This window comes from Pristis pectinata, chromosome 6 (genome assembly GCF_009764475.1).
Source record: "Pristis pectinata isolate sPriPec2 chromosome 6, sPriPec2.1.pri, whole genome shotgun sequence".
In the NCBI taxonomy this organism is placed as follows: Eukaryota; Metazoa; Chordata; class Chondrichthyes; order Rhinopristiformes; family Pristidae; genus Pristis; species Pristis pectinata.
The window spans coordinates 94,234,340-94,249,312 of record NC_067410.1 but is presented as its reverse complement, the minus strand read 5'-3'; the positions used below and the strand labels follow the sequence as shown (position 1 = coordinate 94,249,312).

The window sequence follows — 14,973 nt, the reverse complement described above, 5'->3', positions numbered from 1 at the left end:
GATTCCAGCATCTGCAGAGTCTCTCGTGTCTCCACTATCTGCACTCTAGTATTTCCAGCACTTCTGTTTTTAACAAACTCTCCTTAATTTTGGCTTCTAAATCAATCCAAACAAAAAAATATAAAAGAACCACAAGGAAAAAGAACAAACCCAAAAGCAATACGTTGTTGCCTGTAGCTACGTTAATAACTCCAACGCACGACGCCAAGTCGTCACTCGCCGGAGCCGCATGCGCAGAGAGGAGTGGGGGGCGGTATGCTGTGGTGTGCTATGGGAAGCGCTGCCTCAGACCGTGGACTTCAAATCCCAGAATCCCACACGCCAAAGAGCAGGCGCAGTGTCACCCCGAGATGCATTGTGGGTTGTGAGTGGACTACAAGCCCCAGAATTCCGCAGCGCGGTCGCCGTTGTGGCGGCGGATTTGTTGTGTTTGTGTCGGGCAGACTCTCTGGCGACAGGATCGGGATCGGGATCGGGATCGGGACCGTGCCCTGGCGCTGGGGGTTCGCCGTTTGCTCACCACACAGGAGGAGGAGGAGGAGGAAGGATCAGTTCGTCCCACGGCCGAAGAATAGGATTGAGATGCGCGGCGTTACCCGGGCAACCTGACCTTTGGGGACAGGAAGAGCTCGAGGCCGGCCTGGGGTCAGGAGGGGGATGTTTGCGTGAAGGGCCGCGGGGTTAGCCCTTGTTGAAGGGCCACGGTTCGTGGTGCAAGGCGGCACTAAGGCTGGAAGGGCTCAAAGGGTAAACTGTGTTACTCCAGTTTGGGATCTGCAAAGTGGTGGTGGGGTGGTTGCAGCAGGTGGTGGTGTGGTGGTGGTGGTGGTGGTGGTGGTGGGGGGAGGGGGGGTGCGAACAGCTAAGATCCAGGGAGGGATGGTTTTGCTTTGGGAGAAGCTGTGCTAATATAAAGCAGATTTACTCTTCGATGTTTCGATCCATAACTCAACCTGGAAGGAGGCCGCTCAGATCATCGTGATCACGCTGGCCTTCTGGTAGAATTGTTCCATGTATCCGATTCTGCTCTTACCTTCATATCTCCTTCTTAGTTAACCAACTCTCCTTTGGAACCTATGTTCTTTGTTAAACCTATTCTTTACTATACTATACTAACCTATACCTCATCCTTTGTTAAACCTGTACCCACCACATTTTTGGGACGTGTATTCCAGATTGTAATAACTCTGTGTATAAACAGAAATGTTTCCTTGGCTTTTGCTGATCACATCAGATTTAATGATCATTGTTGCTATTTAAGCCTCTGTCATATCTCCACTTTACCGTCCCTGCTCCAAGGAGCAGAACCCCAGCTTCTCCTCTCCAGTCTCCACACATCATTGAAATAAATACCTCTTCCTTAATTCTGGTATTTTTAAAAAATTTTCATTTTGAGAGGGTGAGCTGTGTAATAAAGGAATTGTTACAGGCTCATCATCAACCTGGCTCTGCAGCACATGACAGCAAACCTCTGGTGAGGCCTGTGCTATGCATGGATTTTACTACCTTGTTTTCATAGCCCACGATATTCGGTGAGAATTTATCATAGAACAATACAGCACAATACAGGCCCTTTGGCCCACTATGTTGTGCCGACCATTAAGCCTCGCTTAAGACTATCTAAGCCCTTCCTCCCACATATCCTCCTATTTTAAATTCCTCCATATGCTTATCTAACCATCTCTTGAACTTGACGAGTGTACCTGCCTCCACCACTACCCCAGGCAGCGCATTCCATGCACCAACCACTCTCTGGGTGAAAAACCTCCCTCTGATATCTCCCTTGAACCTCCCACCTGTTACTTTAAAGCCATGCCCTCTTGTATTGAGCAATGGTGCCCTGGGAAAGAGGTGCTGGCTGTCTACTCTATCTATTCCTCTTAATATTTTATACACCTCTATCATGTTTCCCCTCATCCTCCTTCTCTCCAAAGAGTAAAGCCCTAGCTCCCTTAGTCTCTCCTCATAATCCAACTCTCCAAACCAGGCAGCGTCCTGGTAAATCTCCTCTGCACCCTTTCCAACACTTCCACATCCTTCCTATAATGAGGCAACCAGAACTGGACATGGTACTGTAAGTGTGGTCTAACCAGAGTTTTGTAGAGATGCATCATTACCTCATGGCTCTTAAACTCGATCCCCCGACTTACGATAGCTAACATCCCATAAGCTTTTTTGAATTTACATTCAAAGTAATAGCAAGGTAAATGGCACTTGCTATTATAGGTAGTTGATACAGCAATTTCAGATGAGCAACAGGTCCACTGTGAAAAATCTAAAGGTGTAGAGCTGCAAAGACATCATTGTGCACTTGGCCTTTACATTTTTGTAAGTTACTTGCAATCCCTACCTATTAATTGTTTATTAAACTTGCTGCAGAAATCTGAGTATAATTATAAAACACAGGAAATATTAAGAAACTGAGGCTGCATCTGTAGAGAAAGAGTTATCATTTCAGGTCAATGACCTTTCATCAGAACTAGGAAAAGTTGGATGTTGCTGACCTGACTGGTAGTAACTTCTTTGATTCCACTCCTTCCAACCTGTCGTAGGGAATTGATGGCAATAGCTTCTCTACCCATTCCTGCATGATCACCATGGAGTTCCAAGGATTTATCTTTGACCTTCTCATTGTCAACCGCCTGCTGATCCATGGGAAAAACATCCAAATGCGTAGAGTTCCAAATGTACATTGACTTACCTCCATACACTCTCCTTCCCCTTCCTCCACAGTCCCCAACTTTTTATGCTATACGTTTGAGATCCAGTACAGGATGGGCAGAAATTTCCTTAAGCTGAGTGTGGAAAGACAAATAGCCATTGTCTTCAGATACTACAAACTCCATTACCAGCCACATCTTCCTTCTCTTTTCCAGCTAATGTTTAAGGTTAACCAAGATGGTTTGCATCCTTCTCATCTATGTGACCCTGAGGAAAACTTCCCATACCATATAATTTTTGTAATTTGCATTAGTCCAACTTGTATTTCCAACTTCCACTTTCATACCTTTTTGGTAGTTTGCATCCTTCCATATTCACAGTGTGTTTTACTTCTATACCATTGTCCATTTCCACACTGCCCCAGTTCTTCTGTGAAACTTTAATCAATGCCTTTACTATCTCTAGATTTCACTATTCAAATGTCCTGTCTCTTTCTGTAAACTTGAACTCTTCCAAAACTCTGTATACTAATTTCCATCATCCTTTCATCAATCCTGTGCTAAAAGCAAAATATTGGAATTCTGAAATAAAACAAAATGCTGGACATACTCAGTTGTTTTGGTAACATCTGTGCAGAGGAAAATAGTTAAGGTTTCAGGATTAAATTCTTTCATCAAAATTGGAAAAGTTAGAGGTAAAACAAGTTTTATGATGCAAAGAGGGGAAAATAGAGCAAAAGAAGCAAAGTTTATGATTGAGTGGCAGGTAGGAAATAGAACAGGGGTGGTGGAACTGATCCTTTCTGTGTGTACTGGAAGGGTGATCAATCCTGTGCCCACTGACCTAAGTTGTCTCCAATTCTGCTACTGCCTTGATTTAAAAATTCTCCTTGTTTTCAAATCCCATCATGGCCTCTTAACCCTCTTATCTTGTTAACCTCTGCCGTATCTGAGTAACCTTCCAAGATCTCTGCTTTGTCCAATTCTGGTCTTTACACCTGATTTTGAATACTTTCACCTAGACCCTAAGCAAGTCACTTTTTAAACCCCTCTCTCCATCTTTAATACAATGTTTAAACTTTGCTTCAGCATCAAATTTCTTTGAAATTTAATCCTTTTACTACTTTGGAATTGTAAAGTTGCACCACTTCCCTGCATGGGAACAGCATCATTGAAATTCCTTTTTTTTCAACCTTTGCGGCTAAATTAGATATCCACCACCGGCTGCAGTATGTACGAGCTATGTGACATATAGCGACTCCCCCAGTGTTATTCTTTGCTGCACCTTCTGACCCCAGAAGGATGTGCAGCAACTTTGTGAGCACATCCTGATTAGGCCATATCACTTTTGCATTGTTTTCTTTTGTTTCATTATTGTAGAATTTGCTTTCCCTCCCCATTGTGCCAGCGCCACGATGACAATAGCAATTGAATGTAGCTCGTTGCCATATGTTCTGGGTAACCAGAGCCGAACAACAAGTGCAGCCCTGCCTCAGAAGAATAAAACAAAAGCTGCTTTTCAATTTGCTTAAAACATTTTTTTTGTCTTTTTGAAGTTAGACATTGCCTCACTATAGCTCAAAGCTGCAACATGGACAGGATTCCAGTGTCATCCATTGAGCTGATCTGCTTGGGGTCAAGCTTTGCATTTTCTGGGTTGTTTTACTACTTGTACAGAAGGAAAAGAACAACAGTGGAAGTGCTGAAGGTAAGAGGCATTTTATTCCAATTGTTTCCTCACACCTCCATTCCCATTCCAACACGTTCTTGGTGACTGGTAATCCTTTTGCTTTAAAGGAGAGGACATAACTCATTGCAGTACAATTGCGACTAAAAATGTTTCCCTGAATAAGTACTTTCTAAGCATGCCACTTGAGCCACAGTCTGTTTTTGGACTTTGAGAGAATTAGCTGTGGCCTGTTGGGAATAATCGAAGCTTAGAAGCAGAGTTGGTGACCAATGAACTGTCAGTGGTGCATTGTGATTGTGGCAGGCAGTGCTAATCAGAAAATGCAGGGGATATCTAATGCCTGCACCTTAATTTTCTTGGGGGTTCTCTTGCAAGTTAATTTTTATTTACTCTAAAGTAACTGAATATTGCATCTCAGATTCCTGACCAGGATTGAAATTGGAATTCAAGTTTTTTTTGAACGTATTAAACTTTTTTTTATCTTGGGTGAATGTAAAAGACACCATGCTGGGCTTAGAAGCACTAAAACAGATCAAGTAATTATGCATAAATAAAAATAGAAAATACAGACAAAACTCAGTAGGTCAGGCAGTATCTATAGAAAGGGAAACAGTTAATGTTTCAGGTCTGAGACCCCTCATCAGAAGAGAATCCTTCGTCTTTGCTCTCTGGTGGGATTCCCACCTGTCCCTTATTCCAGTATATGCAGTTTTTTTTTATCTTCAGTTATATAATAGTGCATTTCATATTGGTGTAAATTGCTGCCATTTTACTCGAAAATATAATGCATTTAGGAATATCCAGAGCCTTTTGTATTTCCTTCTTTCTTGACTGAAACATTTGACCGCCATTGGCCCAAAGTTTCTGGTGAAAGGTCAGTGGTTTTGCATGAAATTACTAGCTTTTACCTCGGTAACTATTTAGGAAGTGCAAGACTTAGACCACACCTGGTCTATGGTGTACAGATCTGGTATCATTACTAAACAAGAATACACTAGCAAAGGGGAAGGTGCAGCAAAAGGTAACTGAACAGTTTACTGGCAATGGCGGGTTATTGTTCTCTCTCGCTGAAATGTTCTGCACCAATGTTGCAATACAGCAGTTGGTTATCTGGTAAAATTTTTAAAGTAGTAATCTATCAGTCTTGCATGTGTCACACTTCCCTGGAAAAACAAAGCTGGATGATAGTATAATAGAAACTGAATAACTTTTCTATGTTTTGTTTCTCTTGAGTAAGAATGTAGAGGAATGTGGGACAGAGACAGGTGAAGGGACTTTACACAATCCATTTGAAAGGATGGACAAACTCAATGGGCTGAATGGCAGGCTCTGGTTCCTGTGGTTTCCCATTACTTTACTTATTTCTTTGTTTAAAATTAGGAAGCCCCACAATTTCAAATCAACAAGCATTTGGTGGAATTTCTTAATGCCACTCCAGGAAAATGTGTGCAATATGCTGTTGTAGAAGGTGAGTCCAGTTTGATTTTGTATATGATGTTGAGGTTTCCAGCTTGCTGTGAGTTGTGAGACTTGAAGTGTTAATCTAAGGAATGGTAAGCTGTTTCCTTAATGTTACTTGTACACCCTGGCAGCAACAAGTTGAAAATCCATCCAGCTGTTTTTTTTTATTTGGTACCTGTTTAATTACCAAAGACTCCACTTCTTTAATATAAAGGAGAAAAGAGCCATGAATCACCTTGGCAAGGTCATGCCTCTGATTGATTCTGGTCAAAAAAAAATCATCACTAGGACAGTAGAAATTGAGATTTGAGGTTAAAATTATTATTTCTAAGTAGATTTATTTTGTTGAAAATGTAGAACATGTATGAAGATGCTGCTTAATATTCGCATACTTTTCCCTCAATTGGCCCCACAATAGTTCTTAGGTATTTGGGATAAAAGAATTCTGTGTGTCTCTAAAAACCCATTGGGTTTTATTGTTTAACTTTCTTTCTCAAGATGGAAGATGCCTGACTTGGAAATAAGGTCTTAATAATTTTGTCAGATTTAGCTTTAAGAATTCCCAGGGAAGTTATGGTATGCCATGAGGGATGGTAAAGTTAACTCTGTTTTGTCTCAGCATTGCCTTAACATCAGACAGAGAAAAAAAATTATATTATAATGTACCAATATAATTGTATATTTTACATTCACAATATGGAAATGTTTATGACTGATGTTGGCAAGTTCTATGCTATGGGATTGCAACAAACCTATGATGTATGGGAGGATAACAGCTAGTAGAGATGGACAGCTTTCAGGCCATTAGCCTTAGCCTGATTCAAAGGCAGTCCCAGAAGTACAGGGACCACTTGATTTGTCTCGTGTTAGGCTTTAAGGAAAAGTAAATAAAATGAGTTAAGAGTGCCCTTTTTGAGATTAAATATCTTAAGATTCAGAAGATTGGATGGGAAAACCTAATGGTTTTTCCAGTGGGCTTGTTCCTCTGCTGAAAGCATAGGAAATTTGTGAATTGGTTAACTTGAGTATAAATAACAATTGCAGCATTTACTGGATTTTTGGCCAGTTGTAATACTAGTTTTCTGCCACTAGAAAGCATATGTGTACTACTTAGTATAGTTTTGAGATACCATGTGAAGAACCCTATTTGTAGTGACATTTGTTTTTATTGTATACTTTTTTCCCATTTAAAATCAGTTTGGCTATAATGGATATAGGAATACCTGAGAAAATGTGTGCACTGAATTTTACAAGTTGCCATCACCTCTGTTTACAAATGTCATGCAGTGCAGAAACATAGGATTTTACGAAATAGGATAAATGATGCTCTTATTTACCTCTCTTTGCCCACATCACTGCAAAAGCTTTTCCTTCAACTATTTGCTGAAGGAATAAATACTTCATTAGGAGGCCCTGATTAAACAGATTTGTCCATTACTTTTATTAACAACTGTGTGCACTTAAGACTGTGTAGAAAGAATGAAATTGTTATCATTGAACTTGAAATTGCAGCCATATCCAGATCATTCCAGCTGCATGTTTTTATGCGGAAAATGTGAATCACTTAATCTATTCTCTTTAGTGCTGTGATGATCTGGGATTAACTTGAATTTTATGTTAACTATCATTCCTTGTGTGGACCATAACGTACTTGATTTTAAAGTTTATATTTACATCTTCTATTTCAAACCCCACTCCCAAACAGGAATTACTCGACCAGTTGGAGAGAGATTGCGTAGCCATTATCAAGATGACTGCACTGGTGTAATGCAACGGCTTATTTTGAAAGAGCACAAACTGATCTGGAATAACTTGGCTAGGAGTTGGTATGTGTCCATAATAACCTTGTGTTTATTAAATTTTCCTCGATTTCTCTCATTGCTAATGTTTTGACAATTTTATTTTGTTTGAAGGTTTATTTCCAGTACCAGTTTAAATGTTATTGCTTTCTGAGCAAGTTGAAAATTCTCTCCCTGTGATAGCTGTAAAATAAACTGAGAATAGAAAGTCTTTTGACACTCCAACACAGCTGAAGTATTAGTATTGTGGTACTGCTATCCAATCAATAACCTGTGCCTGGTTCGAAAATTAGGAATGCAGCTACTTATTACAATATAAAGTCATACTCTGAATTTCTAGTTATGTGAGAGTTGGAACAATCAGTACTGTCAGTTTTAGGAAACTTATTTTTAGTCTAGAGTGCTTAAGTTTCTAAACTTCTGAAGTAATTGTTACTAGCTGCAATAAGACATGGTGGTCACTGTCAATTATAACTTTGAGACTGACATTCATAACATTTTGTGCTTGAATGTTATTGTGACCATCTGATTTTATATAAAATGTGAAAATATGATTTGAGAAAAGAATAGTGTGCAGGAAACTGTAGTCATTTTTGTTACTTCAAGGAGAAAGTATTTGGACAATTTAGCCAATATTTATTATGCCTTTGAGATGGGTGCAATGTTATTTTTTTAGAGACTCTGTTCCAGATCTTGGCAGTGCATGGCGAGTCGTAGAATGAACACCAGGCACCCTTCCATAGAGATACAGATTTGGCAGAATATATCCAATCTTTTATTCTATGAACCATATGTACACTAAAAATATTTTGGCATCTATTTAACGTGAACATTTGTTTTCCAAACAGGAGTGACAGTGAACGAATTATACATGAAAGAGTGAATATCGTACCCTTTGACCTGATTTCTCCCGGAGGAGGAAAATATGCAGTTCGTGTAATCAACCCACTGGAAGCATCAGGACCGCAGTTTGAAACAGTATATGAACGATTTCACCAGGCTACACAAGGCTTCACTGATGTCATTGGGCACTACCTGAGTGGTGAGAAGCCCAAAGGCTTCCTGGAAACTGAAGAGATAGTCCGTGTTGGGGCCACTTTGACAGGGATTGGAGAGCTTGTTTTGGATTCTGACAAGGTTATCAAACTGCAACCCCCTAAAGATGGTCTGGAATACTTCCTCAGCAGCATGGACTTCCCTAGTATACTGAAACAGCAGGAGTCGAGTGTTAAACTTTGGAAGGTGTTTACAACCATCTGCACGCTGACTGGCATTGCTTTAATCATGGTCGTCCTGCGTAGGATGTACCGAGAGTTTAATGAGAAACAGGAACAGGAAGAAATGAGGAAGAGTTATAAACGGTTCAATGAAAGTAGACGTGCTGCTGTTGGTGATGAAGATGAAATTCCAGCAAATGCTTGTGTGATTTGTCTATCTAAACCACGGGAATGTGTCTTCTTAACCTGCGGACATGTTTGTTGCTGCTATGATTGTCATCGGGCACTCCCCACACCAACTTGCCCAATTTGTAGAAGTACCATAGTCAGAATAGTTCCCCTTTACCAAGCATGAGAGTATTTCACACAATCCAAGCAAATTGATCAAGTGCCTTTTAATTGCAATCCTGCAATCAGAATGTAAGGCTGCTGTATTTGTTCAGTGGTTAAAATAGTATGTTAATGTGTGAGGTTCCTCTGCATTAGTTACTGTGACCAGCCTGGCACAAGGGTTTCTGAATTTGTGATCCTACCTGTTTGTCATTTGCTATTCTCTGGCAATGGACCTTTGCTGATTATTCTTGGTTGGAACATACTTTGGTACTCTTCATAAAACACTGCAAGAAAGATCTAATCAAGTCAGTTGATCTGGAATGGTAATGACAGCAGTTGGAATTTTTGATAAGGCAACCTTTCTCATTTGACATAAAGCCATCGTGGAATAAATTGGAAACTATGAACATAACCAGCTAGTACTTAACCAAATTTCATGGTGTTGCCATACTTAGTGCTTGTTCGTTTTTAAAAGCAAAAATACATATTACAGAATTCTGGAATTACTTTGACTCAGGGTGCAGATTGGGTTTATTTCCCCACAAGCTACTTTGTAGTTAATGTTCTGACTTCTTAAAATATTTAATGAACTTGTTCTTCCACTAAAAGATTTTCATTAATAATAAGCACTGTGTAGAAGCAGGCAAGTGAGACTGGAAATATGTGAATGATTAAACTCAGTTTTTAGTTTCTCAGTTCATCCTAATTTTTTTCACTTATTCACAAGCTAGGAATAGGAGTGTATGGATATGTGGAAAACCCACTGGCTTGATAATTCGTACCATCAGATCTGGGTACTTGCAAATTATGACCTGTGGTACATGAAATAAAAATTATCACTCAAGTATATATTTTGCAACAAACTTGATGATCTATTTTTGTGATTGTTTTTTACCACTACACAAGAGCTTACAACGTTTCAGTCATGGTGGGACTGCTGAGTTAGTACTGTGACAAAGCACTCTCAGCTGCCAAGGGAGGAGCATAATTGAGAGGAAAGAAGAGGATTTGAAGGGCATGGAGTACAAAGGAATAAAAAAAAATGTGGTGAAGCTTAGTCAGAAAAGTGATTATTTTTAAAAGTAAAGCTCCCTTCAAATAATTTTATGTTTGCACCTTTAAATGTGTTCTTAAACTGCTTGGTCACTTGAGCATCTTGTACATTCAATTTTGTTTTCTCACCTAAAAACACTGCTCTAATTGCAGTGGCTTCCTTGCATTAGTTTGTGACACCTCAATGGTTTGTTTATAAATGAAAATTAACAGAAGTTAACAAATGCTTCTAAATGAAATAATCTTCCAGAGCTGGGATTTGGTGATTGATGATTGAACCTGATTTTAAAAGGTTAGTGTGTAACTCATTCTTTGTTTTATGCAGCAAGCATCTTGGTATGTAATATTTGGCAAGATTATATCGATTAGTATATGAAGCTTAAAAACTTCTACACTGGTTATTTCTAGAGTTCCAGCATCTTATGATGGGCCACTTTTTCACAAAAATGCTGTCTTGTTTGTGGAGAATATGCAATAAAGAGGTTGAGATTTCTCTACCTACATTTGCATCCACAAATCATCCCAATGAGATTTATTGTCACTGAATTTTAAGACCTAATCAGTATCTTGCAAACATATATAGAGGACAGTATGGACAGCCATAAGTCAAACAGCTGGTCTGCTAGTGTTGGTTCAGGGGTGGATGATAGGACACAAGGGAAATTAATCTTTACATCCAGTAAATTCAGAAATCCTGCTCTAACTGAGCTTGTGTCAATAGAAGCCATGATAGCTTTTAAGACTTTCCAAAGATCTCTTGAATTTCTCTATAAGATGCTAGGTTAGAACATAGAACAATACAGCACAATACAGGTCCTTCAGCCCACCATGTTGTGCTGACCTTCAAACCACCCCTAAGACTATCTAACCCCTTCCTCCCACATATCCTTCTATTTTAAATTCCTCCATATGCTTATCTAACAATCTCTTGAACTTAACCAACGTATCAGCCTCCACCACCACCCCAGGCAGCGCATTCCATGCACCAACCACTCTCTGGGTGAAAAACCTCCCTCTGACGTCTCCCTTGAACTTCCCACCCATTACCTTAAAGCCATGTCCTCTTGTATTGAGCACTGGGGAAGAGGCGCTGGCTGTCCACTCTATCTATTCCTCTTAATATTTTGTATACCTCTATCATGTCTCCCCTCATCCTCCTTCTCTCCAATAAGAACAGCCCTAGCTCCTTTAGTCTCTCCTCATAATCCATACTCTCTAATCCAGGCAGCATCCTGGTGAATCTCCTCTGCATCCTTTCCATAGCTTCCACATCTTTCCTATAATGAGGCAACCAAAACTGGACTCAGTACTCTAAATGTGCTCTAACCAGAGTTTTGTAAAACTGCAGCATTACTTTGCGGTTCTTAAACTCGATCCCACGACTTATGAAAGCTAACATCCCATAAACTTTCTTAACTACCCTATCCACCTGTGAGGCAACTTTCAGTGATCCGTGGATTTGAACCCCCAGATCCCTCTGCTCCTTCACACTGCCCAGAATCCTGCCATTTATCTTGTATTCCGCCTTGGAGTTTGTCCTTCCAAAGTGTACCACCTCACACTTCTCCGGATTGAACTCCATCTGCCACTTCTCAGCCCAGCTCTGCATCCTATCACTATCCCTCTGTAAGCTTCGACAGCCCTCCACACTATCTACTACACTAGTTGTGTCTAGTTTTGGAGTAAGTACTTAATTGTAGCAATGTTACATTTTATGATTAGTCCTTAAAAGTTGACATTGTATTTCTATGAATTTTAAATGCAGATCTTTCATGCCATAAACTTGTTTAAAAAAAAATTAGTGGCATTGACATTTTCCCCATTGTTTCATAGGACCATCTTCGTCTCAATGTTCTCTGTCCGATTCCCTCGTCTCTTCCCCATCTCCCAACCTTCTGTCCTATTGTGTACTCCACTGGAAAGGCACTCTCCCAGTCCATCTTGAAATCCCTGACCATTTTGTATTCAATTCCTGGATCTACTGATGTCTTTAATGTAACCTTTACCTCCACCTTTGATATCCTAGTTCTCATCAAAACTAATACTTTCTCGATCTGCCCCTCTACCCAGACCCCTGGTCCAATATATTTCATCTCTGCTCCCAGATGAAATCCTTGCAGAGCTGGCTTATGACAAATGAACCAGATTTTTTTTCCCCCTTGTAGGAAGTAAGCAAGTTTGTAACAGTTGTCAAAGTAATGCACTTGCATGTGTGACAGATTTAAATACCTAGTTATTTCCAAATAACTAAGCAGAATGAGGGACCTAGATTGGTTAAAACATAATCTAATTGCTATAACTCTGGAAATAACCAGGGTTTTATTTTAATCTGTCATACTTGCGTGTACTGATCTGTGAAACAGCTGATTCCAAGTTTGCAAAGATAACTCCTGTGGCTTTTGTTCAGTGCAAAACCATGATCTCAAAGCCCTGTTTCCTCTATCCTCACTTCCAACAATAAGTGGAAATCTCATGAACTACTTTGTCACTAAGATCGGACTGTCAAGTTTGCTGCACCTGCCATCTCCCTTTCCTTAGCTGCCCAACTTCCAATATTCCTTTTCAGCCACCACCAAATTTGCACCTCTGATTTCTCTCATTCCACTTGCAAACACATCTTGTCCATGGAACCTTTCTTGCCATTTCAGTCAGATTTCTGGTCAATTTTCCTTCCTGACCCTTCTGTTTGCTAATATTGTCAACTGTTCTCCTTCAAATCTGCTGCCATTACTTCTCCTCTTTACTCCAATTCTCATTCTTTCTATCCTCCAGTTTCAGTGCTCCTTTCTCAAGCCCTTGAATATCTTGGTAGCCTGACATATCGTTCCCGGAACGCCTTATTTGAATCCCTCCAAGCTGGTTTCCACCTCTTCCACCAATCATTTTCTGTTCATTGTGATAAAAGTGATCTCTTCCTCAGCGTTATTTGATTAAATTTTAAAGATCAAGGAAGTTATTTGTGATCCTTGAAACACACTCCAGTTCCGATCCTCTGGCTCTTTCTTTCCATAGGAGCTCTTTTAAAAAAAAATAAATAAATAAGAGGTAGGGTTAAAGATGGAAGAGGGACTTGCCAAAAATGTTTTGAGCATGCAAATAACAACAACGATGAGTAATTCGCTAGATGTGATTAAATAGATGAGATCTAAACCAGACATATTTGGCCTCGTTGAGCTAGACTGTGATTGTGGAGAATGTGTGTTGTCAATGTCAAAACTGCCCTAGTATTAACACAACAACCATATTTGACCCAAAGTTGAGTTTGGACTTTGTATCTATTTTGTCACTAAATCCAGTTGTTTCCACCTGTTGAACATTATATATTTTCACATGGATATACGATATGAATTTAAGCTTCAGAATCTCCTGTATCTTTTTGCTAATAATTTTTCACATTGGACGTGCTCATTTTTAAAGATTTTCTTGTCATTTCATCATTATTGCTGCTTCAAGAAACAAGTCATAGTTATAGATAGTTTGAAAGATCCAACCTTGGCAAGATATTTTCTCGTTCCTTCTAGCTAGTTCACTATGTCCTCTTTATGAAGCATAACTGCACTGCACTTAAAATGACAGGTTTTTTTTCCTCAAGTGACCTGGCCTCAAATAAATAGGTTCTATATGGCCCTTGACTGAATAGTTGGTTCTTTTTACCATCCAAAAAAATTCTCTAGTACGGTATTGCAAATGATTCAATTCTCTTCCTTCTGCTCTTTCATAAAAGCTAGCTTTAACATCCATACAATGGTACAGGGGTAAAACAATGTTCATTGTTATTACTTTAATTGATTCAGTAACATTCACGTTTTTCATTATCTTGATCAAGCCTAACATTGCAGTTCTTCCTACTTACAGTAGATTGACTTCCTATATTTGGTGATAAAGTTAATTTGAGTGAGATGGGCCATTGAGTCACCATGACTCCAAATTAATTGCACTTGACTAACTGTCTGATTATTTATTACCCAGTTAGTGCAGTTGTGTTTGATCAATTATTTTCTTGTCTTAAACACTTAGAAGAATAAAGCTTTCTTTTATCTGCATTTGATCATTACCTATTTTGAATTCTTTTATCAATCTAGATGACATAATTTTTGTCATTTTTGAGACAGTGTTTCAATTTAAAGATGAAATGTGTTTAATTAGTACAACCTAAATGTTCTGGGTATTCTGGTTCCAATTACCTGATAACAAAGCAACACATCTGTTATCAATTCCGGTCTCCCTCATCCTTTAGTAAATTTCTATTAACAATGAATCCCTTTTGCTGATGAGAAACTGCTTAGTTCTTTCTTGAAACTCGATATCTTCTAGTTTGCAAATTACTTCACATTCATATCATCCTTTTAGACTATACTGTTTTTTTTATCTTAAATTTGTAGATACGGCCCCCTTCTGCTCATTAATAGACAGATGGAGGTAACTGTTCAAAACATTAGTGCACCATTTCTGGTAGCCAGGAGCAGAAGAATATGATTAAATAGATAGTGTGGAAGCAGATGGAGATAGGTGGGAAGCAGGAAGTACATACAGGGAAAGAAATTAAGAAGCCGGGAGCAGCAACACAGAAGATCAAACAGAAGTGATTTCCACCTTGTCCCAAAAGTGAAAGAATGTTAAAATACCCTGTGGCAGTGAGACTTTATTTTAAGTTAGCAGTTTTCTTTTACAAAGTAATTTGAAATCGAATGACATTTAACTCTTTAAGTGCATTGTTTCAGTGTTTTCCCTCCTCATCAAAACCTTAGTCAACATTTTGG

The 14,973-nt window shown here is 39.3% G+C and overlaps 1 protein-coding gene across 2 annotated transcripts; it reads left to right on the top strand.

The window, feature by feature from the left end:
- Positions 1-397: 397 nt before the first annotated feature.
- Positions 398-14,218, top strand: mul1a (mitochondrial E3 ubiquitin protein ligase 1a). 2 transcript variants are annotated; one of them, XM_052018875.1, is made up of 5 exons: positions 398-747; positions 4,221-4,368; positions 5,731-5,818; positions 7,517-7,637; positions 8,459-14,218. In XM_052018875.1, exons 2-5 carry the CDS (start codon positions 4,252-4,254, stop codon positions 9,180-9,182), a joined length of 1,050 nt encoding a protein of 349 aa, XP_051874835.1. In that variant the 5' UTR covers positions 398-747; positions 4,221-4,251; the 3' UTR covers positions 9,183-14,218. The 2 variants fall into 2 exon arrangements, with proteins under 2 accessions (XP_051874835.1, XP_051874834.1); XM_052018874.1 differs by having other exon boundaries at positions 399-747; positions 4,217-4,368.
- The last annotated feature ends 755 nt before the right edge of the window (positions 14,219-14,973 follow it).

Excerpts from the sequence above, each read along its gene's own strand:
- mul1a (XM_052018875.1), top strand. The coding sequence starts at position 4,252 with ATGGACAGGATTCCAGTGTCATCCATTGAGCTGATCTGCTTGGGGTCA. Across the intron at positions 4,369-5,730 it reads CAACAGTGGAAGTGCTGAAG|GAAGCCCCACAATTTCAAAT; the intron begins GTAAGAGGCATT and ends GTTTAAAATTAG. Across the intron at positions 5,819-7,516 it reads GCAATATGCTGTTGTAGAAG|GAATTACTCGACCAGTTGGA; the intron begins GTGAGTCCAGTT and ends ACTCCCAAACAG.